This window comes from Bombus affinis, chromosome 11 (genome assembly GCF_024516045.1).
Source record: "Bombus affinis isolate iyBomAffi1 chromosome 11, iyBomAffi1.2, whole genome shotgun sequence".
Classification (NCBI taxonomy): domain Eukaryota; kingdom Metazoa; phylum Arthropoda; class Insecta; order Hymenoptera; family Apidae; genus Bombus; species Bombus affinis.
The window spans coordinates 8,866,230-8,893,494 of NC_066354.1; the positions used below are offsets into that span (position 1 = coordinate 8,866,230).

Below are 27,265 nucleotides of genomic sequence, written 5' to 3' on the forward strand. Positions count from 1 at the left end.
TAGTATTTACACTTCAGTTTATTAAAAAAAATTAAACAATACAATAGTAACTGATGTAGGGTAAATCTGGCACAGATATAATTTAGGTATGTTAGTACATATACATAGAATAATGCATAAATATACAAAGTGTCTTATTAAAATTTCGTTTCAAAAATATTTTACCACAGGTTTCCTTGTGACCTTGAAATGCGTTTAAGTACGTATATTCCTCTAACTAAAAAGTTAAATATGAATTGAATATTATCAAAAAAAAAATGTAGACGTATTTGTTTCTAAAGACTTCTTTACACTTTGTTTTTTATGTATGTATATATATCCATATATTTCAATATAAAAAAAATTAAAATTGATGATAAACATTAACAACCCCAGAACAATAGCTTTCATCCAAACTATAATCTTTACCAGTAACTATGGAATTTTATTTTTCTAACAAATGTAATATCAATCATAGACAATACTAATAATGATGATTTTCAACAATCTAGCAAGGAATTGTAATCAAAATATATTGTATATACATTCATAGTCACTTTAAATTAAAATATGTAACGTACAGTATCTCCTTGTGACTTAACAAAGAAAAAGCTATTTATGGCCTCATATTACATGGTCAAAACAATGAAATTTTGTTATGTCACTTACTGGTTTTAATACATTGATGTATGTTTCTAATGCACTTGCGAAATTGGGACACAAAGGGAATGAACATCATGATAGTTTAGGCTTGCCATTGGCAGTGGCAGTGGCATTCATTGTTGTATTTGTAGCCATTTCAGCAGCTTGAGCCACTGCTACAGACACAGACTTCTCCACAAATTGTTGATAGACTGGTTTAATTAACTGAACAGAAACAAAAGTGCATTTTCTTTAATATACTTAAGCATAATTAGCAAATTAATGCAAATTTAGTATAAAACAATTACTGATGTTTATATACTCTAGTTTATAAATGAAAAACAATATGACATATATGACATCTAATAATAAGAATTATTATTTAATTATAAATATAACGTTATAACTTTGATAAAATTTATAAAGATAAATGAATTGTGCATGAAAGTCACTTTTTTTCAAACTGGAATATATGGAATAAGAATTACTTTTATTTCTAAATTAATTATAAGCAAACCCCATACCTTTTGTACATTCGCTCCTGTTAGTATTCAGCTTACATTAAGGAGGAAAAAAAATAGTAACATAATATTAAAGGCAATATTTATATAAGTGAAAAATGTAACACATTAGAAGTAATGAAGATTAGAGTATATAATATATACAGAATATAGAAGATAGAATATATATGCAAATGTTAGAACAGCTCAACTACATTCAAAATGACTTACAATGATCTAGATTGTAATCACATAATTTAGAAGTAATATCAAAAATAATATTTATCAGATAATTTAAATATTTAAGAAAAGGGGGAATAATAATTTAAACAGGGATCGTATAATTTAAAAATATCATTAAAAGCAATGTTCATGTGATATTGTAAATATCCTGTAAAGGTGAAACTAATAATTTAAACAGAAATTATATAATTTAGAAATACCAAATAAAGTGATATTTGTGAGGTATTGTAAATATTCTGAAAAAAGGGAGGAATAATGGATTAAACAGGAATCATATAATTTAGAAGGACTATCAAAAATGATGTTTGTGAAGTACTGTAAATATTCAGAAAAAAGAGAGGAATAATACGTCAAAGAGGAATTGTATAATTTAGAAGCACTATCAAAATTAATATTTGTGAAGTACTGTAAATATCCTGAAACAAAGGAGGGAATAATAATCTAAACAGGAATCACATAATTTAGGAACATCATTAAAAATAATATCTGTTAAGTAATGTATATATTCTGAAAAAAGAGAAGAGTAGAAATTTGAACAAGGATCTATAATTTATAAATATTATTAATAATAATATTTGTTAGATTATATGAATATCTCTAAAAAAAAATGGACGAATAGTAATGTAAAAAGGAATTACAAGAACTCAGAGCTAGTATAAGAATTAATGGTAATCATATGGGAAAGGGCACACCTTATCAGTTTTGATGACCTTGGAACGTGTTGTCAAAGTCACCAAAGTCAAAAAATCTTTTTCTGTACATGTTATCGTCACTCGGACTTAATTTCTGAAATATTCGCAAAAAACCTCAATACAATTCATGTTAAGATGACACTCTACTCTGAAGTAGGCGGGCATCTTTATATAGTCCAACCTAAGTTTAATTCATTGGTGAAAGAAAACTATTTTTGTGCAAATAAAAAATAAAAATGGATGGGTTATGGATTGGAGTTAAGTTTAGGTTGGGTTATATAAAAAATGCGATCACTTATTATGTTACAGGAATGAAATGTAATAGTAACTAAATTTAATTCAAGCTTTTGTGAATATTTTGGACACAAAGGCCGAGCGGTAATTAAATGTACAGTAAAAAATTGTTCAGAATGTTATTCTTGACAACATATTTCAAGCTTATTGAAATCGATGAGGTGTGCCCTTTTCTATATAATTGCCGAAGTAATAGTTGATATATTTGAATATTTGATACTTTTCTATAATAGAATATAAATGTTCCCAAAAATTAGATATATCTCCAAAACTAAAACGAGTAGAAGACGAAGGTGGAGAAGGAAGTGGAAATGAAATGAAACCATATAAAATTATAAACCATGATGAAGCAGCAGCCACAGCAAGTGTAAGTACAGTGAATAGTACACCCATATCTCGGACCTGTAGAAATCATATGTGGAAGGTATGAATCAGGAAATATGGTGAAATGATGAGCAGCAATTATTTACATTACCCAATTAATACCTTGCGCTACATATAATACCATCATTAAAATTTAGCGTGCGTAATATTTCAAGTAATATTTTAAATATATGAGGTTTTAAAGATAATGCAAATTTTGATATACATATTTTAAGTCGCAAAACTATTAAAAAAACTTATATAAATTTCTATTCAGATGACATAGCTATGTAATGTGAATGATTAAATGTGTGCACAGTACATTAATGTAAAACTGGATACTAATTGAAAGTATCTAATTATACATATGCAAATTACTTCTCATCATTTTAACGCGTGGAATTAGCGTTATTGATAAATAAATTAAGTTTATTAATTTTATAGCTATAGAGATTTTACGGATATCTGTTATACGTAGATAATTAAATATACATTACTTACATTATTCCATAAAGTGTTTGCCACTTCATCTATTACTACCCCAAGTGTGTCGTAATTACCACTGTACCTATATTGATAAAAGAATAATTTATAGTTAAATCAAAATTGTAAAGTACTTATATAAATTATTATTATGTATATACCTAATATATGCCAACAACATGAGGGTTAATATACAGATGCACATGATGAAGTTACAAATATTTGCTAGCAAATATAAACCAGTAAAAGCAAATACTGAGGATAAAAAGTACATGATGGCAACAATTGCACCATATACTCCTGCGGTTCGTGTTGATTTGAAAACATTTTTGCTTTCATTTTGTGCTTTGAAGTGAACAAACGCTTTATCCATATCCTGTAATAAATCATGTATTAATATTTTTAGCATCAAGATGAAATATCAGGTAAGCATAAATTCGAACAGTTTCTCACCTCACATAATTTCTTCATATAGGTTTGACTAAATGCATCTCCGCCCATTTTCCTTTTATTTTGAAATATGCACATAGCTTTATCCATACAACGTGTATGCTCGGCCTCTAAACGTGCTGTTGTTAAATATGGTTTTCTTGATCCACAGACATCTTCCATTAATCGTATATAAAATTCTCTCGCTTCCGTTACCGCAGCCAAATTATTTGCCTCTGCTGTTGCCTAAAAATAGAAAGTACACCATAAAAAATTCACCAATAAGACATATAACTATAAAATTAAACATATAGCAAACGAAAACTTACCACTAACATACTTTTTGGTTCTGGAAGCTCGTTTCCTTTGTAAATTTTCATGTAGCTTTTGAAATATTCCAACAAATCCCTTGCTTTCACAAGTTGACCATCGATTTTCTTTGGAACTAAATTCTCTGGAGCTAATAACACCGGTATGAGCACTTTGAGCTGTTCCTTAAATTCTGGTTGAATTTCCGATAATCTACCATCGAAACGAGGATTAGTGGCAATATTCAGGCCTGGATGTGGCATTAGAAAACAAGATATTTCCGAGAAGCAAGACTTAATATGCATTCTCAAATTTTGTAATTCTGGATGTTGTTTGTCGGAGATTTCTAATCTTCTGTTCAGTATCTCTTTTCCACCTTCTGAACCATAGGGTGCTTCGTATGGGTAACTCCAATCTCTTACTAAGAATTGTAACTTCTGGAACGGTGTGACTCCAGACTTTTGTAACGCCAGCCTACCATATTCCGTAAAAAGTTGCAAGTGCTGAAGATCATCCTCTTGGATGTTTTGTGATAGATTATAAATTTGTACGGATGACAACATTGTACTTAGAGCAAACACAGTCGCACAGTCCTTCACTGTGGACTGGCTATCGAAAGCACCTTGTGTATCCATTAAAATCACAGCAACTTTTTCACCGTCCGGTAAGGTACCGCAAAAAACTTTCGACCACATTAATATCCCTGTTGTGTCTCTTTCAGAGCCTCCTTTCCATGAAAATCCACTCAGTGGCTCATCATCTTTGCCCAACCAAGAATCCGTCTGGTTATTATTATTATACTATGATCGATGTTAATTAGGCAGCCAATGTTCCGTGCAAGCATGAAAAAAATAAAAATAATTATTCGGTTTAGTTTATCTATTCATCTGAATAAGTATTCTAATAAATTATTGGAGACAGTAATTAGACTACGGATATTTGTGCAGGCAATTAAGTAAATGAAACCTAAATAGAAATTTAATCATTTTTATCTGCTAAATATTACAACCAGTGCTTTGAATATTTCATATATATTTGCATTCTGTGTATTTTTGTATTTTCAAATTCCCCATAAATCCATTAAAATACCCGCAATCTAACTTGTAATTAATATTTCAATTTTACCAGTAATAATAACATACCTGACTGTTCATGTATCGCAAGAAAAAGTCGAGCAGAAAGCTTTTGCCTTTCCTGAAAGCACCTGCTACTGACACAACAACTACACTCCTATTTTTAATATCATCATCAAGGAGAATTTTTGACAAGGCTTCTTCGTTTAATTCGAAACTATGGTCTGGATGAGCAAGTACGATCTGTACAGGTTGTCCTACATCCGATATCTTTTTATCCTGACTATCCATTGAAAGACGTTCTATTTTTTCTTGCCAACCAGATCGATCTAGCGAGGTCCAGAAGCGAAAAAACACATTCATTTATAATTACATATCATTTCTAAATTAACAAACATAGAAAAGATCGTTATTATTACACGCTGTTAATGGTATAATAACTTGGTATAATGGATTATCGCGATAAGAATAAATTAGAAATTCTGCGATATAATTAAATGCCTTGATTTTGTAATTTTATTATTAATCAGATTTTTGTATAAATTCATAGGTCCATCGTGTTCAAACGAGCTTTTCGTCAGATTTCATCAGAATGATACAGAATCATCATATGACCATATATGTATTTATTTATGCAAAATGTAACGTATACATAATCTTTGGTATTCATCGCTAAACTTTTATAAACATAAGCTTCCAGGTTCTTGGAACTACGTTCGCTTTTTTACCAGCATTGTAATAATATCCATTATTGCTAAAACATACGCCAAACAAATGAAAATTATAAAGAATTATAATCAAATCGTAAACATTTTGCCATCTTCGAACTTTTGTTTCTCTTTTTACAGATGTTCTATATTATTATAATTTGAGAACATGAAATTTCAATACATTTTTAAAAACAATTTATACCAGCTTCCTAACTCCTTACACAATTGCTTGCTGTTAGATTTTGGCGAGAGCAGAGCGAAAAGACGAAAACAAGTATAACGGAGAGGAAAGTAACGTGGACCTTGAACGACCAAAATCTTTTGCTCCGACTGCATACGACAAGAGGGGAAATGTAATGTTTGGAGGCCTTGACATAGCTGACATCGTTCCGACATACGACTAAATAGGTGTTGTAGTCTCCACCGCACGTGGCACGAAAGCGAACTATATGAAATCAACTACCATTGCTTACGTCTTACGTGAACAACACGCTGACCTATGCCACGTGATTCGACTCAATTTGACGAGACGACGAGACACGTAACTTACGCACTCGTGCAAAGGATTGATGTCAGAGTCCGATGAAGATAACGATTGCAAAATCTAATTAAACAATTATATATAATTCTATCGCGTAACCGAAATTGATTATTAAACGATAATTGATTTGAATTTCTTGTTGTTCTTGTTGTCAGAAAAAAAAGTAGATCCGTTGTAAAAGCTACATTGCGAAGAGCCAATGGTAAATATTGAATATAAATTTTCATATGATTAATAAAATATAAAATAAAATGGATCTTATTGGTGGATTTTTCTCTTATTTATCGTTTTTATGTAATAGGAAAAATATTCTTGAAAAAGCTGTATGCGATGGTAAAAAAGAATGATATCCATGTAAGCGGTAGAAACGTCACACCAAAGATTACCATAACGCGTGAAATGATAATTATTACACGGCTTCTAGGTTTCAAGAGTCTTGAACACTTTCGTTTTCCAGCATAGTTTCCATGGTACGTGACTGCACGTAGAACGTGAGATACGTGGAAATTTCTCACGACTCGATTTCCAAGCAGTTTTTATAATTGACGAACGACTATGTACGCATTTGCATTCGCGTGAAACGATCACGCGAATTCTAGTCTGGCACCTCGATCGTAAATCTGTTAGTCACAAACATACTGAATACTTCAACAGATCGATCTGCCCTCTTGTAAATGATTATCCGTTTCTTTGACTTTGTATACCATGAGACGAAATTTCGAACTGGAGTTATATAGTACACCATTGGGTATCAGCGACGATTTAATCGATTTAAACAGATTTTAACGAAGATCGCCAATGAGTAATTAATTCGTCGTTTAGAAGTATTTCGTTTCTTACGACTATCGACTTACGTAACTCGTTTACGTCGTTATGTCACAGATTTATGTAGCACCGTGTTAAACCTCGCTCGAAAGAAACTTCTTTTTGATCTTTCTAGCTTTAAATACGTCACAAAATAAGTACGTGAGACTCGTGTCAGATTTATCAGAAAGATACGGAATCACGATATGATTGCGCGATTAACTAAATTTTTAAGAACCCGATGGGAGGACTAATCATTGTATCTCGATTGAGATACACGTTGCACCCACGACAGACCAAGTAAATTAATTTCTTCGATAACGCGAGATAACACGAGATAATTATTTTAATTCGGTTCGTAATTCCATTTGAAAAAGATCAACGAGTTGAAAATAAATCGTCGGCTATAAATCCGACATTTCGAAATATTTTTAAGAAACCTCGTTTCTTAATTTCTGCTTCTCCTCACAAATTTTTCATCGATAGCGTCCAATAAAAGTCTACTCTTCTACTTTTATCAACGCGCTGTTCGTAATTCAAAAAATTGATCAAGAATCCGTATGATTCGTCGTATAATATACGAATAGTGACAATTTCAAGCATAAAGAAAACAATTTCGTTTAAAGCGAAGAGCGTTCGAAACGCGTAGCAGATGAAAAGCGGAGACCATTGGAAAAGCAGCTCCCATGAGTCGTGGAGCGTTTCAATTTTACACGATAGAACGTCTACGAAGGAGCCCCGAGCGATTACTTATTGCGAACGAACGGCCAATTATACTCGCGCGAGCGCTAATTCCACCTCTTCGCCTCTCCTTCCGCCTCCTGCTTTAACGCTAGTTCTCTCGTCATCGTTGACGTCGTCGTCGTTGTCGTCGTCGCTGGTGAAATACGCGACGCCGACTGCCATCCACAGCCGCATCGGTGCCTTGCAATCTTGTATTTACACGAATCATTACCGCATTAAACTCGCGAATACAGGGCGTCGAATTTCTCATCTGGAACGGAAGACTCGGGGCGACGCGACGTAGCGAGAAAAACGGAATACGAGAATTTAATTAACAGACGCGCGTCGCCAGCCTCTGCTACACTCGAAAAGAAGAAGGAAATTCTGAAAACGAGATGTTGACTAATGCAATTGGCCTAGTGAAAATGTAGCTCGCCGTGTTTGTACACACCGTTTCCTACAAAGATTCTGCCGCGTTTTAAAGCCAGCTACAACTGCTTTTCGCATTAATCGTCGTTATTTTTAAGCAACGCGTATGCAACCTTCTTATCAAATATTTCAACAGTATCCAGAGTATCTGGGCAATTGTGCGTACGCGGAGATCTCCGAGGATATTGTATATTTGTACGTATATATGATTACATTACGTATCGAGGTAGATTTAAACGACGCGGAAGTTAAAACCAAAAGTAATGATTATCGAACACGGTAAAAGGTATTATTATCGAGAAAGAAGGGGAAGCTTTGAATCTCCTTAATGTACTTTTAATATTTTGCGAGATGTTGAACTAAGATACTGAACGAGATTCTAAGAACAGATAGTGGTAGGCTAACTATAACCGAAGTCTCTTATGAGATAAAAACAAATGATCTTTGGTTTACATTTACTAGCAATGTTTTCGATATTCTAATTATGTGTACCGCACGTTTTCGAAGTTCCATGTAATGATAATAATGAAAACAAAATTACAGTCTATAGAAATATATGTTTGCAACACGGTGAAAATTTGGTCGATCTTCGTACAAAGTGTTTCTGCTTATACGAGTGAAAATAATTAGAAAGTAACAATTAAAGAGATAGTCCGTATTAATAAGTTTGATTTTCCTAGAAGTCCGTGCGAACGTCAATGAGTAGAAAAAACGATTCGAGCTGCGTAAGTGTAAAGAAGCGAATTTATAGACGTTATTAATTAAAAGGAAAAAAGAAAAAAAAAACTGCAGATTGTTGCTATGCTTACGTATTCAACGTGTGAACGCTGGCTGAACTCTACTATTATACACGCTGTATACGTGTCTATATTTTTCTCCACGTTGCAAACCTGTGATAATGGTTTTTGCACGAGATTGCATGCATCGTAAAGTATGCAAAAAATATATATGCGTAGCGTTTCGTGCGGCGTAAGTTATCGGTTGACCGTGGTATTTAATAAAAATTTAAATAATAATCACAGTACTAAATAAATAATATCGGACTAGCAGGAATTTACAGTGCAAATGTTACTTTGTTTTTTAGTATTATACAATATTAAATATCGTGCCGCGATATATTATCATACTTGGACTTGAAATTCTTAGAAGCTTACGAAGGTTTTGTATGACGATCTATTAAGAATACGCCGTGGTTCAAAGGTCCATTAGTTATGTTTGTAAGACATACTAAAGAATAAGTCAATGAAAGAAACTCACCTTCTTCCTCCCGTTCGTTTGTGTACACCCGTGGAACACGGTTCACGTTTTCATCGAGGGTCGTCATCGGGACTTTCTTGACTGAAAGCAAATTGTGAAACGCGTATTTAGTCTATTTCCCTCGTTATTGCAAATATTTTCTTCGTAAATAATTTCTATAAACGAAGAACGGACGTTAGAACGGAACCAACAAAATAGTCAAGCAAAGAAAGATTTTAAGAAAAATTCCAACGATCGTCGATCATCGAAGGATCGGAAAGTAAAATTAAAAGGCAACTATTGCACGCTCTGTGTAGTGAACGTCACTTTTTCAACACTCGGACATTTTCTAAGTCGCTGCTTGTGTATTCGTTTGGCATTACAATGAACCCTGAAGGTCTGCGTTCCGATAAACGATTTCATTGCCGCGAATCTGTTGCGTTGTCGAGGTTTTGGAAACGCGCCAATATCATGGCCAAACTCTCACGTTCGATCAAAACTAAATTCTAGTCGTTCTGAAAAGCTAGTTTTGCGTGTTGCATTGTACCTCCTTTTACGCAATTTCGTTGTTTTCGAATACAAAATTTGAATCCCGTGGAAGTTTCGCGTGGTCAAACGAGATCGATCGGATGATTTACGTTCATTTCACGATGAAACTGTACTTTGGAACGCGCCACGATCAAAAATATTGGCAAATTATCGACAATTTACGCTCCAATCAAATCCCTGAACCTCATGCACGACCAATCATTACGTTTCGTATATTTTCAGACCCATCGTTATCCCGATCAAACGCCTCCGTTATCACGAGTTCTTGTTGCGTCTTGACGCAGCTTTTGACAACAAGCCAATTGCCTTTCCAACGAGCAAGTTTTCAGCCTCGATATCTGCCCTCAAACTTCGTTGCCTACGATTTAAGCTCGTTTCGTTTCGCGATTAAATTCCATTCTCGGCTCGATCGATGATTCCGCGTCGTACTCGTTGGTACATCGTCTTCCGAAATTTCTGACAAAATACCAATACCCGGCGGCAATCAAACTTTCGAATACGATTAAACCTAAACCCGTCTCGGTCCGCTATTTAAGCTGGTTTCACGCTGGTCCACGGCGCACCGCGATTGTCGTGTCGATCGATAGCTGCATTGTGACGAGCCTGTTGCGTCCTTGTCCTCGGTGGCCTGACCGGGTCCTTGGGCCTGTTGCTTTGTTCTTCTTGCCTTTTCCAGCTGGACGGTATCTTCCTTTTGTCGCTCATGTCGCCGTGGCTCGTTTTTCACATTCGATGCAACGGCTTCAGCAGCCTCTTCTTTCGGCGTTCCTCACTCGTCGACTGAAAAAGGGAATCGCGAGTCCACGGAACGAGCGAGAAAACGAGGCTGTACCGACACGCACAGGTGCTCGATGCGCACACGATCCAACACTAACTCGAACATGCCAGCCGACTAGAAATATCCTGCTGTGTGTGGTGGTGGCCAGCCGATGGACAGTGGTCAGACCAGAAGCGGAGGAGTCCACCAGAGTTGGCAGTATCCCACAATCGGTGAATACCGGTGAAACCTGGGTGATGTGCTGTGGCGTGTCACCTTGTATCGCGACGGTAGCCCCGCGTATGACCCAATATTACGCACCGCGGATAGTAATTAACGAGAATCGGCTCGTGGAGATTCGCTCGGATGCCGGCGTCCAGGAATAAACCGACTCGAACGCATGACTTTTAATAATAGACGTAATTGTACTGATCTCATTTCATAGATTTACGGCCACGATTTGGCGAACGTCATCGCCCAAGCTTTCGTCGCACAGATTACGTTCAAAAGTCATTTGTATAAAATGTCAGAATGTTTATAGAAATTTTTTACGAAAATTTGCATAATACATACGATATCTTACAATCGAGTTGTGTCCAATCAGCATTAATGAAATTCCGAAACGTTTTACGCAACAAACATAACATTATTATAGGATTATTTATTTATTCAGAAATATTGTAAATTAAGATTCTCAATGATTTCTATCCTATAACTTTTTTATTCACAGATAAATCTATTTACAATGGATTAACCAGGAAACGATAAACTAAGTACAGTAATGTGCTGTAACTGAGACAACTAAATGAATAATTCACAACTCATAACTAATAGTTCACAACTCATAACAACTCGCCAACTCTTTCCACTCAACTCTCGACTCCTCGCAACTTGACTCTCAACCAACGACTTCTCGCAATTTGACTCTCGGCTAACGACTGCCGATTAATTCGTCTTTCTCCCTTAAGCATTCCTTTGTTTTTTCTCATATCCCCACCACGTACGTGTTCCGCGATCATCATCCCGTATACTTTCTTCCGCGTAACTATTCAACCGAAGGACCGACGACACATTGATGGACCGCTTTGCCCATTGAAGTTTCTCGACCCTCTCGGTCTGTCAGCACTTAGGCTTTCTAGCAACGTTGTTTATAGTTCACCCGATATTTCTTAGGCAATCTGCCCACGATATTACATTATGTATATATATATGTATATATATATATATATACGGAACACGTACGTGTGGAGGTATGAGAAGAGACAAAGGGATGCTTAAGGAAGGAAGACGAATTAATTAATTTTATATATATTGAAAATTTTATATCAAACTCCCAAATCCTCCCATCAGCCTACTACGTATGTTTTAGAACGTACTTTTATTGCGATACGATTCCAGTTAGCTGTTAATGTATTCTGACTTTTATAGTGTGAGCGTAGGTGTTTAGTGACTGGCCTGATCCGAACGTAATATTACAATTGGCGTGTTTTACCAATGTACTGTTTACTACACTTGAATAAATTATTCGTTAAAAATTGTACGTTATTATTAACTTGAAAAGCTCGAAGGCATGAATTTTCTAGATCTTTTGAAAGACTATTAGCCACTGAGGAGCGTTTACGCTTTAAGGATACCGTAAACAGTACCGTTTATACAGTAAGTGATAATCGCCTTCGATGCTCTGGATATAATTATTTACTTCTTGAGATTCTTTAGAACGATTATTCGATTATCTGTTAATATTGCAATAGATCAGTGTATTTTCGAATATTACGAATATTTTCAACGCTTTTTGATAATTCTAGGAACTCTAAGACATTGTAGCGACTATCGATCTCAATAACAATCTTTGTATATACACTACGCTTTTAGAATCACTCGAAGCCAATATTTTGATCGTTCGATCCCCAATCCCCGATCAGTCGTCGTATTACGCCGTATCCGGAAATCACTTCGTTATGGAATAATCTAATCCGTACTTATCGCGTACCACGGCGTTTACAATGATTTCTTAAATAACGCAATCAAGACAGACACAATGACACGCGAAAGTATACTTTCGAAATATTAAACACATAATATATTTTTCCGAATATATATGCATACTAAGCTAGAAAAATTTACCGAATGCCCAGCTGGATAAATTGTAAAATACAAATTAAATAATGAAAAGAAAAAAAAAATATATATATATGCACTACGTATAGACCACAGATGGAAGATACCATAGTCATATGTTTTCTCCACGAGAGTAATTTTAAAATGCAATATCTCGTCAACCTATCACACTACCAAAACTATTTTTCGTAATTATCGATCATCCACCTTACCGATTTCGATGATCTTTGAATATGTTATAGAGACCAATATTTCGAACAACTTTTTCTTCTACGTATAATCGCCGATCGACCTTAGTTTCCGAGATATTTGTAAAAAAACTGTACCAGTAGCCTGAATTCTGCTTAAATTTGTACTTCCGCTATAGCATATGCGTAGGTATAGTTGGCAGCCGCTTCACGACAGCCGAATAAAATGGCACCTAACCCAAATCTATATAAACTATAAACAGAAGATAAGAATTAGGCTTGGTTTATGAGTCCCGTTATAATATTTACTAGGAAGAAGCCGAATGTTTAGGTTCCGTTGTTTTGATTAATTTGATAGGACGCTCGCAGTCTAGAAGCGATAAAACTTTGTCCTTTCCTATTTTGGATTTTTCTTACAAATCTATTAATTAGAAGAAAAACTCTGGCGACTAATACACGAACAAACTGTTTATGTATATACCTTTTTTCTTTTCTTTTTCGGAGGATAAACGCAACCTTAATGTTCTCTCTGTTCGGGTCTGTTTAACTCGGCATGGATCTTGGTTAAAATCGCGGGATAGTTTTTGAACATATCGTTCCGATTCCATGTAACTCTTTTTGATCGGTGGATATTCAGTTTCGTCGCCGAAGAAGATTCCAAGTATTTTAACTTTGGAGCTGAGAGCGAATGAAAGTTTGGCCAAGCTAAGCGAAATCGGGTTAAGGGAGATTCGGTCGAAATTCGGGTAAACATTTGGTGCAAGTGTAATGGTAAACACTGACCGTATAAACGGCTTCGATAAATGGCATTGACCTATACTTGCTCGACCTGTTCTTTCTAACTTACCGGTAAGTTATCAACGACGATAGTTCCGTTGGTTTTCGTATTTTTCGTTATATGCTCGAGCTAGTTAGAATCGTTTTCCGTTTTGTCTCTTTCACGTTCGATCCTCGAGCCACTTTTTTAAATGTCTGCTTTAGAATCAATTTTCATTGGTAATGAGATATGGATAATTCCGAGGATGAAAAAAAGTATATTTGCAAATACAACATGCTTTTTTCCTGTTTATAATACACATTGATAGAGCCTAACAAAAAACCAAAGGGAATCGAAAGAACAGGATACTTTACTATTATCCTCTCTAAAATAAAGAATGGATAAGGATAAATTTCTATTTTTTCCCTCGTTTTACCGCTTTATACGAGATGACGATAAACATTTAGAGAATCCAGCTGACGATGATCATCTGTACGCTACAACAGTTACGATTCTGCCATCGATGTTTGCTTATGGTTGTTTCATCGTAAACACAGGCCATAAAGTGGAAAAATACAGGATGAAAAAAGATACTGTTTCTGACAGATATTATGTCAGCGAGTAAATTACAATTCTCCAACCGTCTGATAGTCGCCGTGACTCTACGACCAACTGATGTTAGTGGCTACATCATTGGATGTTAACATTCTGCGTAGAAATTTTACGCTCGATGTCTACTTCTAATTCCCTTCAGGTAGCTTTACTTCAATTTTACGCACCGTAGAAAAGAAGGTAGGAAAAGGAAGGAGGAAGGAGAAAGAGGCAGGAGAGAAGAAATCAACCGTCGAGTATTATCGTTTTGCTCTCTGGCGCGCGGCGATCGATCGGACAAGTGATCGATTTGCTCGCGTTGCACATCATAGAGTAACAGGTTAATGCATACCAAAGCGAAGTGGAATATATCGGTCATGCATAGTCATAGACGCGAAAGTGGATGAATAATGGCTTGTAAAAGTGAAATACAAACAGAAATATAAAAGAAAAAAAAAATAAAAGAATAAAAAAGAAAAAAAGGGAAAAAGAGGAGGGAAAGGAAAATTATAAAGTAGATTGCAATTCTTCCTTTCGATAGGATTGCGTAAAAATGATAGAGAGTAAATAACTGCAACGCTCGTAATTACGCGAGAATGATAGGAATATACGAAAAAGCGTAAAACGAACGATAACGATAATTTAAACAATCCAAACAGAACAAAATAAAAAATAGAAAAAAAAAATCGGATTTGATAATTCTTTAGCTATACGATACAATTAATATGTTTACAAATAGAAATCGTTCTTATCTCTGTATCATTTGTTTCGTAATCTACAATAGTAAAACGAACGTACGGCGATGCAATCGATGATGACACGGTAAACAAAAATTTAAGTACCGCGATTATTGAGCAGCAAGCAAATATTTGTGTAAAATGAATAGAGTGGATGTTCAAATATCTCTCGATTCTCGAGTAAACACGTATTAATTTCCTGGCATGATCTCGGTCTTTTATAATGTTTACTTAAAAAAATTTGGCGGAAAAAAGGTAATTGACATAAAACAATATTTTTTGTATCTTATATCTACATATTATGCACATTTCTGAGTACGCCGCGATGAGTTGCAATCGTTTAAGCATGAGAATCATATTGTTCGACTTTTAAACTGTGTGACCTTTGAATTATTCTGTTTTGCATCGACAATTTTTATACGCGATCACGATATGACGTTAGCTGTTATGACAGAAGTAGAAAAAAAAAAAAAAAAGAAATGAACAGAATCCGAGAGTTATTTAGCCGAGATACATTTCCAAGGTGATTTCCAAGGTGCACGAAAGTGAAATTTAATGGTAAAATAGTGAAATCTAACCTTCAGAGTCAAGTTTAGTCGTCGATTGTTATCGTTGAAGCGTAGATAGCTATAATTAATAAATCACATTTCGATTAGATTCTTTAATTTCAGTTTATGTCTTTAAAATGTAAATTTCGGGCGATTTATATCGTACAATATATATTATACGACGTATTTGTCGATGTTCTTTATCATATAAAATATGGAATGCAAATAAAGCGGAAATATTCTAAAGACAAGTAATCCGACGCAAAATGCTAGTCAAATACAATTAAACAACAGTCAGCAGTACATTCTTTCGCTACTTATTTTTCTAGAATTTTTAAATATACGTTCACGAGCGAAAATTACAATTTAAGAATAAATTCACTCGAAGGAGTAGTAAATTAAAGTGGTAAAAAATTAAAAAACAATCCTCTGACAAATTATTTTATCGCTATAAAGAAGAAACATACAGACACTTCGTACTATACGTATATACAAATTCTATGCACACAGATTGATATTTTCAAACGCTAATCTTTCGCAAACATATAATATTTCAAAAAATCGAAGAGGAATTATCGTTATCACGGAGAACATTTTATCAAAAATGCAGCGTCCGAAGACGCTAGGTGAGGTCACCTACCTGAGCGACGAGAACAGAAGGTATAGCTGCGTGCAACATAGAAACAAACGTACCACTTAACCAGACGGCAACGTCAAAAAAACTGACGCGTTCTCCTTTCTAAAAACACGTGTGCCTGTTCGTGATACTTCATTATTCACGATATCCCCGTTTAGGTTGTTTCGGCGTTCGCTCGCGTTTCCGCGAACGTTACCGATTTACGAGCCTCGACCGAACAAGAAGAATCGCAATCAAAGCGACGCGTCAGCGTCGTCGGCTGCTTCGGCAGAACTTTTAGATCGGTGCACGGTTAGCGGCAGCTATAAAACTGCGGAGTTAACGATCGAATCCGTGGTGCACCGAGTTACGATGTGCTTTCATGGCAAGATATTTATTTAAGAAACCATCCCTCTCCGTACCAGTGTTTCTCAACCTTTTACGAATCGTCACGTTATTCTAGTATAGTAAATAATCCGCAAGCCTTTAGTATATTACGTACATAACAAGATATTTTCAATAGGACAAAGGAAATGCATTAAGCAAATTAAATCAAATACATTCAACGTAGTTCTCTTACAACGTGATTCTAATCTAATATTTAATACAACGATTTCAGTAGAATGTAAGCGTATATGTAGATGGTGGAAGAAAGACACGACAAAATACATTTTTGTTGATATTATGATTTTCGTGACGCTTCGTAATTAAACGGAACAATGTTAACGCGACGTAACTGAGAAAGAAAACAAACCTGTTAGTTTAAAAGAACGTAGGTCTAATAATAATAATAACAGAGTAGGGAAATAAAATCAGGCTCAGACATAACAAGAAAATTCGACTACTTTTCATTTATAAAGAATCGATGTTACGATAGTTATTCTAATAATATTTAATAAAATCAATAATATTGTAACAAACTTATATCGAATGAAATAAATGCTGAAAGTCTTCGTGATGGTGATTTCTACAGAAAATATTCTCTATAAAGATAATTGTAGATAAGAATAACTTCTGGCAAGACATTCTGCAACCCCCTTGGGGGCAGCGCTGCACAGGTTGGGAATCCGAGCTCTATATATTCTACGCCTCGTTGCGTGATCCCTAGTCCCGCACGAACGCAAATGTTTTACGACAAACGAGGTTTACGGATGGAAAAAGCCGAAGTGTATGTCGTGATGGATCAAGAAGAAGGAAGAGTAACGGGACAAGACGAACGAAGAAACGAGAGCTCGATCGTATTCCGGCTAGTGACTCAGGATTATTATGCCTCCTTCAACCACCTGAACTATCGTTAATCTCCCCAGGCTCGGCTATATCTCCTACATGGGTTATTTATATTTCCAGCAGCGTACGCTAGCAAGTAACTACGATTCGCTTCGAGTTTATGCTGCGCTGTTTGGTTATGCGTTTTCCAAGAAACAGGCTAGCGCATCTATCGGACAGAGATTCCCTGGTGGCAGAGCTTCTTCGAGTTGCCATTGGGGAAATTGAGGTTAACAATGTGGCCAAGAAACTGGTTAACAGTGTTGAATTAAGAACCTTACCTACGTGCTGCTAGATTACTTCCGCAAATGTCAGCAAAATGTGAACGACATTTGCGTAACAGCGTTCTATAGCGTAGCTGTGGCGCGTAATTAGCAATAAACGTTCGATTGTTCGCTTTTGTACGAGGAACGCGATACCGAGGGCCTCGATATTATAAGAAAGCGAAGCGAAAGCTGCGTATAACGTAACTGATCAGCGATAAGGCGATGAATTCGCTGGTCCTGTTTCTCTCCGCGGTTTGTACGTGACTACGTTCATAGAAGCTAGAAAGTTACGGAATAATCAGAATGTCAACTTTATTATCGTTGTGAATTATCGCATAGAAAGGGAGATCACTAGGAACTAGAACGAGTTGGGAACAAGATATGAGAAAAAAAAGAACGAAATATCAAATCGGTCTGTCCCTTTTTCCTATTCGATAATAGACATGGTTCGTTCGTAAAAGTAGTCGAGAAGAAAGAGAAGGAATTTTTCGTGGTGCGTGGTGGCGATGTAGAAGAATAGATCAGTGATCACGTGCAACTGCCCTTACACGCGTTTTACTACGTTCTCCAACTAACTCAATCTCGCCTTTACCGCGGCGCGTATAAGAAAAATATGGCCGGTTGAAAAATGCCGCTGTGATCTCGCGGTTAAAAGCGAGAGGCAGAGGCAAAGATCGCGCGAGACGTTGCAGAGTCTGGAGAGACCGCGCGCGTTTGCTCGTCTTACGTATCGAGCAGAATCGAGGGTCGCACTTTTATTTTACGACGGGAATGTGCGTTTCGCTATTTGAAACGTTGGACGACGTTATCCCGGTCGCATAAAAATCTTTTATGGACTAGTCGCAATTCCACCGGGACAGACGTTCAATCGTTTACCTTGACGCGGTAGTCGAACGAAGGGACAAAGAAAAACGGAGACGAGGAATTGTGTGTTTTTCAAAGGAATCGCGCTCCGGTTTGCACGGTGTGGATATCGTCTCCGAACTCGCTTGAGCGAATAATGCGAGTTTAATCAACGAGCTACGGAAATACGTGAGCGGCCAATGAAGTGAATTGGATGGATCCATCGCGATGTGGAGCACGCGTGCGTGTACTTTGCCGTGTATTGGTACACTCTAGAGGAGAAACTCTTGGTATTAGTCTTATTGGATTGCGACAAACGGATTCGCGAGGTCCTCGCTGGCAATTGACATAGTTCCCATTCGTTACCAGATCTCGTCTTTCGCTAATTATCGATCGAAACTAAGCGCTATTCGGCTATGGAAAATGATTTCGTTTGGTACTAATGCACTTTCTTTATGTACGTTCTCGAGGTATCAATTGATATAGAAAGTTCGCTCAAGCAATTTCGTAATTACTAGATTGTGCTATAGATGTTTGGATGCTGGATGTTTATGTATTTAAAAAAGTATGCAAAGAATAAAAGAAATCCACATTTAGTGTGTATTTCTTTAATTGTGTACATAAATATATAAATTTGCATAAACATCTGCAATCTAATAATGATGTTACGTTGTTAACTGGAACGCCAAGAGTGATACTCATAAAATGGGACCAAATATTTTTATCACTTTCAGTTTATAGTTACAAAGAATCCGCAGTGATAACTCGAAACACGTTTTTCAATTTGATCCAATTTCGTAATAAAAATTGTAACGATGAAGAAAATTTAGATTAGAGAAAAACGTATCGTATAATAACACCTATTGTTCATTACCAATTCAGTTATCGGGACGATATCATAAATGATAACAAATGATTTACCTAAATGAACTTCTTTTATTGATTGATATTATTTATGAGCTTGTTTTATCAAACGAGTGGTTCTGTTTTCTTTTCTACATATTTTATACTTCGTTATGATTTATCTTACGTTTTTACTTTCTATTAAAAAGAATTCGTTGTTGATTTATCATTTACACGACCCAGTTTGGAAAATCACACGTCATCGATTATTATTATTATGCATTTGCCGCCTCGCAAAGAGAACTATCGATTGAATTATCGATGGGAGGGAAACGAAAAGACCCGTTTTCATTGGACACGTAAACCTATCGATAGAATTCAATAAAACACGCGCTGTGTCGGGCTGAATAGGTATGCCAATACACAGCTCTCATTTCCAATCCTGAATATCGGGGCTCTGCATAACGCAATTGCTTTCGAACTCCGGCCTGCTTGTTTCCACCTGTTTCATTGTCACGGATTTCATTTAACGCGAAATAATGTTATAGCCCTCCCTCGTATAACGTATCGCCGTTCTTGGCCATTCTTTGGTCCTTGCTCGTTCAGAGGGATAACGTTTTCCCCAAACTTTATAGCAGGTACAATAGACAGTTTAACGTTATTGTGTATTTATATAGACTACATGATGAAACGTAAGCATGATTTCATGTACAAATAGAACACGTGAAAAAGATGCGAAGAAATGTAAAAAAAAATTCTATTCGACATTTTTTCATATTGGTCAGTAGAACGAAGAGAAATGATTCGTAAAGCGTGTCACGAAAGTGTTTGTAAATATGTAATCGACATGATATCGAATGTTACATATTTAACAAGTATCATTTGTATTAAATGTTTAATGATGTGATCGTAGATAAAAGAAGATATACAAGAAAATGAATAAATATTAGGACGAATTTTTTAATATTTGAATTCGTGTTTTACGAGCACTCCCTATATACCGGTCATTAATTCGAGGTCATTGCCTTTGACATTATTTTATCGTATATATTTTGCATTCAAAGGAATATATGCCACAATATACTTCCTGGTTATATATATAAAGAAGAATTTGTGGACGGTCAACGACATGTGTGTATATTAAGCAATAAAAATGAGTAATGATAAAGCAAGAACGCTTATCAGGTCATGTGAATTAAAGTTAAAAGAAGTATTCCAAAAATTGAGTTCGGGATTTGAAAAACACGTAATTTCAAAAGTTATATCATTTCGTTATATTAAAATTTGCAATAAAATATTAAAGTGAGAAGAAAATTTAACATATAAAAAATCATGTTACTGCGATTATTTAATTTTTAAATTCATAAATAGTTCTTGAAACTATTTGTCATAATTGAAAGTTTGATATCTGAAACATTTCATCATAAAATTGCAGTAATTAATATTTTCCTAACAAGAGTTCAATAAAATGGGACATATATTTGTAATTCTAGGGCAAAATTTGTAAAATTATGTAATAAACAAGAAAAATAATTGAAAATTGTAAAGAATATATTGTGTAATTTAAATGTAAGAATAAGATTATTATAAATTAAAATAAATTTGTTTTGTGTATGTTTCCTAATCATTAGTATTACTATGCATAGATTACTCTGAAGAGATATCCGCTTGTTGACGCAGCACAAATACTATCCTACAAAGCAGTAACAAGTGAAATAGCTGGTAATTCTGCTGAGTAATAACAAGCAAGGACGAGCATGTCAGTAACAGGCACAGTTTGAAATTCCCTCGTTTTAAGAAACATAGTTGGAAACTTTTCCAGAAGGCGGCAGCACATACGTGCCATGCTTTGAGGCTACGTCATCCTCCTTTGACAGAATATCACGTTACTACACATGATTATGCATGCATAACAGGCTATTACATTGTTTATACTCTATCATGTAATTGATACAAAAGATCAAATCATCATATATTACTAATAAAAAATATTTACGATTGTACTTTAACCTCTACAACCATCAACGTTACTTAACACATCCATTAAAGTTTTCACTCTTGCAGCGTATATTTAGTCTGGACGCAACAGTTATGAAGCAATATATTCGTTAGCAATGCGTACACGTTGTAATTCACGAAGTTAGAAACACAGGATTTTCAACAATGATTTACATTGCTTCTGGCAACATTTCTTACAAATTGTTCATTATTTTAACATATAACGATTCCCCACTTAATCAGAATTAAATTAAACTAACAAGAAACGTTAATATTCGTCCTATTAAGCTGGAAATGTAGTTAAACAGTTGACAAAACGTCAAAAAAAGAGCACAAGGCATAACGGAGAGCGGTTACATCTGGCGCATGAACTTTCAGAGCATATTTCAATGATTATTAAACACATTTTATATCGTCGTTGTTATTCCTTGAATTTTCCTTCTTATATTATCATAAAATATTGAAAAATAATAGCAGTACTTACCCACATACGATCTGCTGTAATTGCCACTCTGTTTACTCTGCTGAACGTCCGCCATAATGGAATAGGAATGACGCCACTTCCGTAACTGCGTGCAACTGCTTTACTACGTAGGTTAAAACGAACTTTGTCGCTAACTTTTACTCGTTCGTGACAATTACGCGATATATTTGATAGTGAGACGTTTATTGAATGTAAATGCAAAGAATAATATTAACGAAAGTGAATCGCTTCTCGTGGGAAAGAACGGTAACCTCTTCCCACGAGTGCTTTTACTCTCGTTACACCGAACAATAACAGTAGATTTCAAACTTCAAACAGATAATCAATGAGATTAGATACATATCTAAAAATAAACTTCCTCTTAAGGCTAGCTTTTCGTCGAGAGCGTACTGCTTTTTTTTTAATTATGTTATAAAATGATCGATAGAGTTTTATTCTTATAAGTGAAACTTCACATTCCTATTTCAACTTTCACTAATTACAACCGGTTTCTGGACGTTCAAATGTTCAAACTAGATTTGACAATTTTATCGATCACCTATAAGAATCGAACGATATTAAATTTTATGAGTATAAACATTCATATTTGGTAACGAATTCTACTTTAACAGCACATACAAGTAGATACATTTGAAGAGACTTGCGATACTAAAAACTATATACGTATAACTATAGTTCATAGTTTTTAACATACCTTCTATTAATTTTAACGATATAAAGAATGTTTCATCTAGTTTCTTCTCATAAAAAAAGATTACAAGTCCGTCAAAGTTTGTTTAACTACTCACAACACGAAATGACAAAAAACTATAACAAGATGAAAAAGAAGATGTATACGATACGAATGTTAGACTCCGTGTTTACTAGTTTGGGAGCGCGCAGCCGTCCTGAAGCCATCTGATTCGCGGTTTCGGCGAAGCGCGGCACTACTTTCGCCGGCGGATGTGATTTGATCCCGGCAGTTGCACGGTCGTAGATTCCCTATGGTGGAATGTGGATGCTGTGCGCGGTGGTTTGTTTCGTACGTGAATTTAGATTCGTTTTGCTGGTGATCGAGCGTCCGGACCCGTCGACCGAATCGCCCTTGCAATCTGGCAGCCGTTTCGCGTGACGATGCAGCTTGACAGAACGTACGTGCGCATTGACAATTACGCGCGAATCAGCGTACAGTGGTCGAGCACGGGTTAGTAAACAAATGACAGAACGGTGAACGAGAGGGAGAGTGAGTGAGAGAGAGAGAGCGAGAGCGAGAGAGAGAGAGTGAGAGAGAGAGAAAGAGAGAGAGAGTGAGGAAGGGAGCGAAACGAAACACTACCGTACCGTTCCAGCGCGAAACAGTGGCGCAACATTGTGCCTTTCGATTCGCGTTGTTCGATTTCTTCGGTCATTAAGGGAACGCCAGCCCATGCGCTTTTCAGCTGGTTGACGCGCGTGGAACGTGTCCGTGCATTGTCGCCGTGACGTCAAGTGTCACGAGTCTGTGTTTCCCAAGTGCCAAGTACATCAGCCGCGTGCCAGCTGCATATTCAGCCTGTCAACTTTGTTTGGGTTTCTTTCGACAACATCCACCGAATTCGTCGTCCCCATCTCTAGCAAGTGTTAAAATATACGCATACGTATGCACAACAAGTTAACGACATTGTGCGCGAATTCGGAGTCGTTTCTGTGTAAGAACGTTCGAAAACACGTTCACGCGGGTGATACTGCATTCCGTTTACGACTGAAACGCGAGTGGAACTTTCATACCGGGGCCCTTTAAATGTAAGTGGTCGAGGGCAACTACATTTACACGCGTGGTATATCTACAAACACAATAACGGTAGTTCTCGCGTGCCGGCTAGCAAGGCATTTAAACTTTGACAAGTCTCGATTTCTTTTTCGCCCCGCTTTAGTTTTATTCGAACGCCTTTCGCGTATTATTCGTTGTTTTTAACGTATCGGACTTGTGTTTTGCTCCCGATGCCGGCAGCGTGCAATCGCGCTCGCATCGCCCGTAGCCACGAGAACGAGATCGTCAAGTTCGATCGCGATTCACGGTGAGACGTTCTGATCGTTTTTCTTCCGCTCTATTTACGTGCCATCTCTTCGTCTTTTTCTGTCGGCTTTGTCACGCTTTGAGGTTAGAAAATTATGTAATATCAAACGAACACTGAACTTGCCTGGCTCGGAATGTGGGATTTGTTTGCAGTTTTCAGCGAGACCTACTTGACTTGGTGAGTAATTTCATTCTATGTTTGTTGGCCTTCGAGAAGCGAATTTTTACTCAGTTCCTTATTCATATCGCGAGAGTATTAAAGATGGTTGGTAAATTTTGTCGTATCACTGTGAAGTTGATGTTCATTACATCTTCTATAATATAAGGAATTGATTAAATTGTTCATTTGTTATTTTGGCAATATATGTTCGTTATAATGCAGTATATAGTAAATAATATGTTTAATAATATACGATACTTTGGAGTAAATTATTTATTACAATATACAATACCATTTGGAGTAACTTAATTATAAAAAGAGATAAGAAAAAAGTCGAGTAGTTTCTTAAACAGTTGATGCTTAAAATTTGTTCAAACAGTTCTCTTTGAAAAGAAAAAATATGACATGGTCGTAAAGATAAAAAATATCATTAATCGTATGTCACGTACCGCGTCCACTCATTTATGAACTCGTTTCGTGAAAACATAGTCATCAGTCGTCACGCATAATATTTTGTCACGGATGCGTAGGATTCTGATACTTTCGTGTAGTGTTTGCTTGAGCAACCGTGAAATTCGAGGCGATCTAATTTTCGCGTAGCGCGTGCAGTCGTGTCACGTCTCAGAGTGGTAATGAAGGACATTTCGTAATTGTCGATGCGATTAATTAAATCCCACCGCGCACGATGTTAGTCCGAGGCGAATATCCGAAAAGATCAAATAACGTATATCTCGTAAGGTCGACTTCACATTCCTCTGCATTATCTTTGTAGTCTTTGTTCTTATTCTTATCGTACAGTAACACAGCATTATCATTGATTTAGTTTTGATGACGCTTCGCTCTTTCGTTGAAATATTCTACATAAATCGATGCGTGCGATAAGCCTGCCGTAAAGTAACAAATTCTTTAATAAATAAAAAACCTTCGAAAAATTGTATCGATCGAAATACAATAATATATAAATTCCGTGTTTAATTTTCGATCGTTGTATTTAAATTTATATTAAGTTACTTAATTTTCAAGTACTTCATTTTAATTTCTATTTCGTGCTTTAAATAAATAATGACGATTAATAATAATAATCGAGATAAATAGTAATGCTGGAAATAAATAAAAATCAGATAGAGTAAAATCAGGCGAATATATTAGGCGAGATAATACTCACCGTTTTCGTGTTGTTCTAACAAAGAATCGCATATTTCATCGGTCGTTCTTTCATCAACATTTATCTTCATCGGTGGTCCGTCACATCGTTCATTATCTTCCAGCTTGAAATCTCCATTATTGTATCTTCTAATCCACTTTTTAATGGTATGTTATCATCATAAATCACCATACATATCACAAATTGTTCCTCTTATTTCTTCTATACTTTTATAGTATCGATTCATTTTCATATTTAACATGGAAAATGTATATGTATCGTGTTCGCTCATCCTCAGAAGGACTTTACTCGTAGAAAATTGAATAAGAACTGGTTGATGTTGCAGATGAACCATTCTAAGACCTTATTCGTCGTAGCTAGCATATAAGCATTAATTTGAGATAATACTTCTTGAAATGCAAACGCGTTTAAGACGAACGATCTTATTCCTCTACATAATACACTTCACGAGATAAAAACGTAACCTTCTAACAATTTGCTACACACACATACACACACACACACGCACGCAAGCACGCACAAACGTATTCGTAATACATATGAAATTAATTGTAAAAGGCGGAAAGTTTTATTTGGTCGAATTGGACGTGAAAAATATCGGTGCGCTGGAAATCAGCGACTCGTAATTATCCCGCCGCTTAATTACACCGGCGTGTTTTTCGGGATGAACGGGTGGCGGTTGTCTTTTTAGCCGGCAAAACTCGGAAAAGGAATTCTCGCGGTGTGTCTCGTTTTTCAACGGGTCGGCCCTTTCACTTACAGGCTCATCAATCTCCCGCTAGTTTTTCCGACGTGTCAGTGTTACCTATGGGAGCTCGTATGCAGTCACGAACCCTCATCACCAGCCGTTTCTCTTTCCCTTTCTTCCTCAAGCTTTCCGGTTCTGTTGCGCAACTTATCATTATCATATGTATCTCGTGCACGCAGCATCGAGGCACTCGGCAAAGAGCAACGTGTATCTAACTTTTTGCCAATCTTCGTTCTCGTTCGCGAATGATGTTTTGCTTGAAACAAGTGGTTGGTATCGATAGATAGTTGGTTGAAAAGTGTACGTCGAAGAATGGTTCAGTCGGTTTACGTGTTGGTTAAATAATGTAGCATTCCGTAGCAGATCCGCATTACGTGAAGTACAAAGTTGTTGTAGTTTGTATTTATAATATTTTATATTATTGTATATTATATTTTTCTATACTTTTTACTACAATCCGGGTCCCATTATACAATAGAATTAATATTGTTAAAGAAATGTTAATAATCGAAAGTTTTAAGTTATCAATATTGCTATTATTGTTTGTTAGTTTAGCTAAGCTTTTGTAAAGTTAGCTAAATATTCTGTTTGATAGAAAATTATGAAATTATAAAAGACAAGTGTATAACCTACAACTTGGAACTTATCAATTTGCTAATTACATATTATTGCCTGGTAAATTATAGGTAATTTAAGAGATCACTGACCTACTTGTAGATGAAATATGATTTCCTTCTTTAAAAAATTAGTTTATTAACGACAGTGGTTGGCAAGGAATTCCTAGCCAAACTATAATTCTATTTTAATCATAATTATACGTTTAAAAACTTGTTCTTCAGAGAAATTTGATCGGATATTTTACAAGCTGAAATGCTTTTGCACTTGTATGTAGCAGGGTTATATTTTCAAAGATTCTTTCTATCAATATATAATTATACTATAATTGGTTGGAAATTTTTCACATGGAATTATATAATTACAATTTAATTACACCTTAATATGCTGATAATAAGGTATCAATTTAATAATACACTATTACGAAGATATTGATATAATAATAGATATAGTATAGTGTTGAGTCAGAGAAATCTTAAATCGTATTACGTTTAACGAATATCTAAGTATGTGATTTTTAAGAAGTTATCT

The 27,265-nt window shown here is 35.7% G+C and overlaps 2 protein-coding genes across 15 annotated transcripts in view; one reads left to right on the forward strand and one right to left on the reverse strand.

Annotated features, from left to right (window-relative positions):
• On the reverse strand, positions 1-25,653 carry LOC126921665 (atlastin). 11 transcript variants are annotated; one of them, XM_050733394.1, is made up of 9 exons: positions 10,563-10,868; positions 9,472-9,552; positions 5,077-5,336; positions 3,955-4,734; positions 3,650-3,871; positions 3,358-3,572; positions 3,215-3,281; positions 1,146-1,176; positions 631-846 (listed from the first exon to the last, which is right to left on the reverse strand). In XM_050733394.1, the coding sequence occupies exons 1-9, from the start codon at positions 10,702-10,704 to the stop codon at positions 839-841; spliced, it is 1,806 nt and encodes a 601-aa protein (XP_050589351.1). In that variant the 5' UTR covers positions 10,705-10,868; the 3' UTR covers positions 631-838. The 11 variants fall into 11 exon arrangements, with proteins under 11 accessions (XP_050589347.1, XP_050589351.1, XP_050589346.1 ...); XM_050733389.1 differs by lacking the exons at positions 631-846; positions 1,146-1,176; positions 10,563-10,868 and adding exons at positions 1,850-2,752; positions 22,012-22,114; positions 22,706-22,847; XM_050733388.1 differs by lacking the exons at positions 631-846; positions 1,146-1,176; positions 10,563-10,868 and adding exons at positions 1,850-2,752; positions 22,012-22,549; positions 22,706-22,847.
• Positions 23,358-27,265, forward strand: part of LOC126921658 (uncharacterized) — a 570,126-nt gene continuing 566,218 nt past the window's right edge. For all 4 annotated transcript variants that reach the window (XM_050733370.1, XM_050733366.1, XM_050733368.1 and 1 more), the window contains exon 1: positions 23,358-24,224. The gene's annotated coding sequence lies outside the window, so the exon portion shown is untranslated. The remainder of the gene's footprint in view (positions 24,225-27,265) is intronic.

Bases quoted from the DNA above. Each gene is read 5' to 3' on its own strand.
- LOC126921665 (XM_050733385.1), bottom strand. From the start codon at position 10,704: ATGAGCGACAAAAGGAAGATACCGTCCAGCTGGAAAAGGCAAGAAGAA. The intron at 5,337-9,471 runs GTGAGTTTCTTT...GGACCTCGCTAG, and splicing joins AAACGAACGGGAGGAAGAAG to ATCGATCTGGTTGGCAAGAA. The intron at 3,282-3,357 runs GTATATACATAA...TTATCAATATAG, and splicing joins ATGTTGTTGGCATATATTAG to GTACAGTGGTAATTACGACA.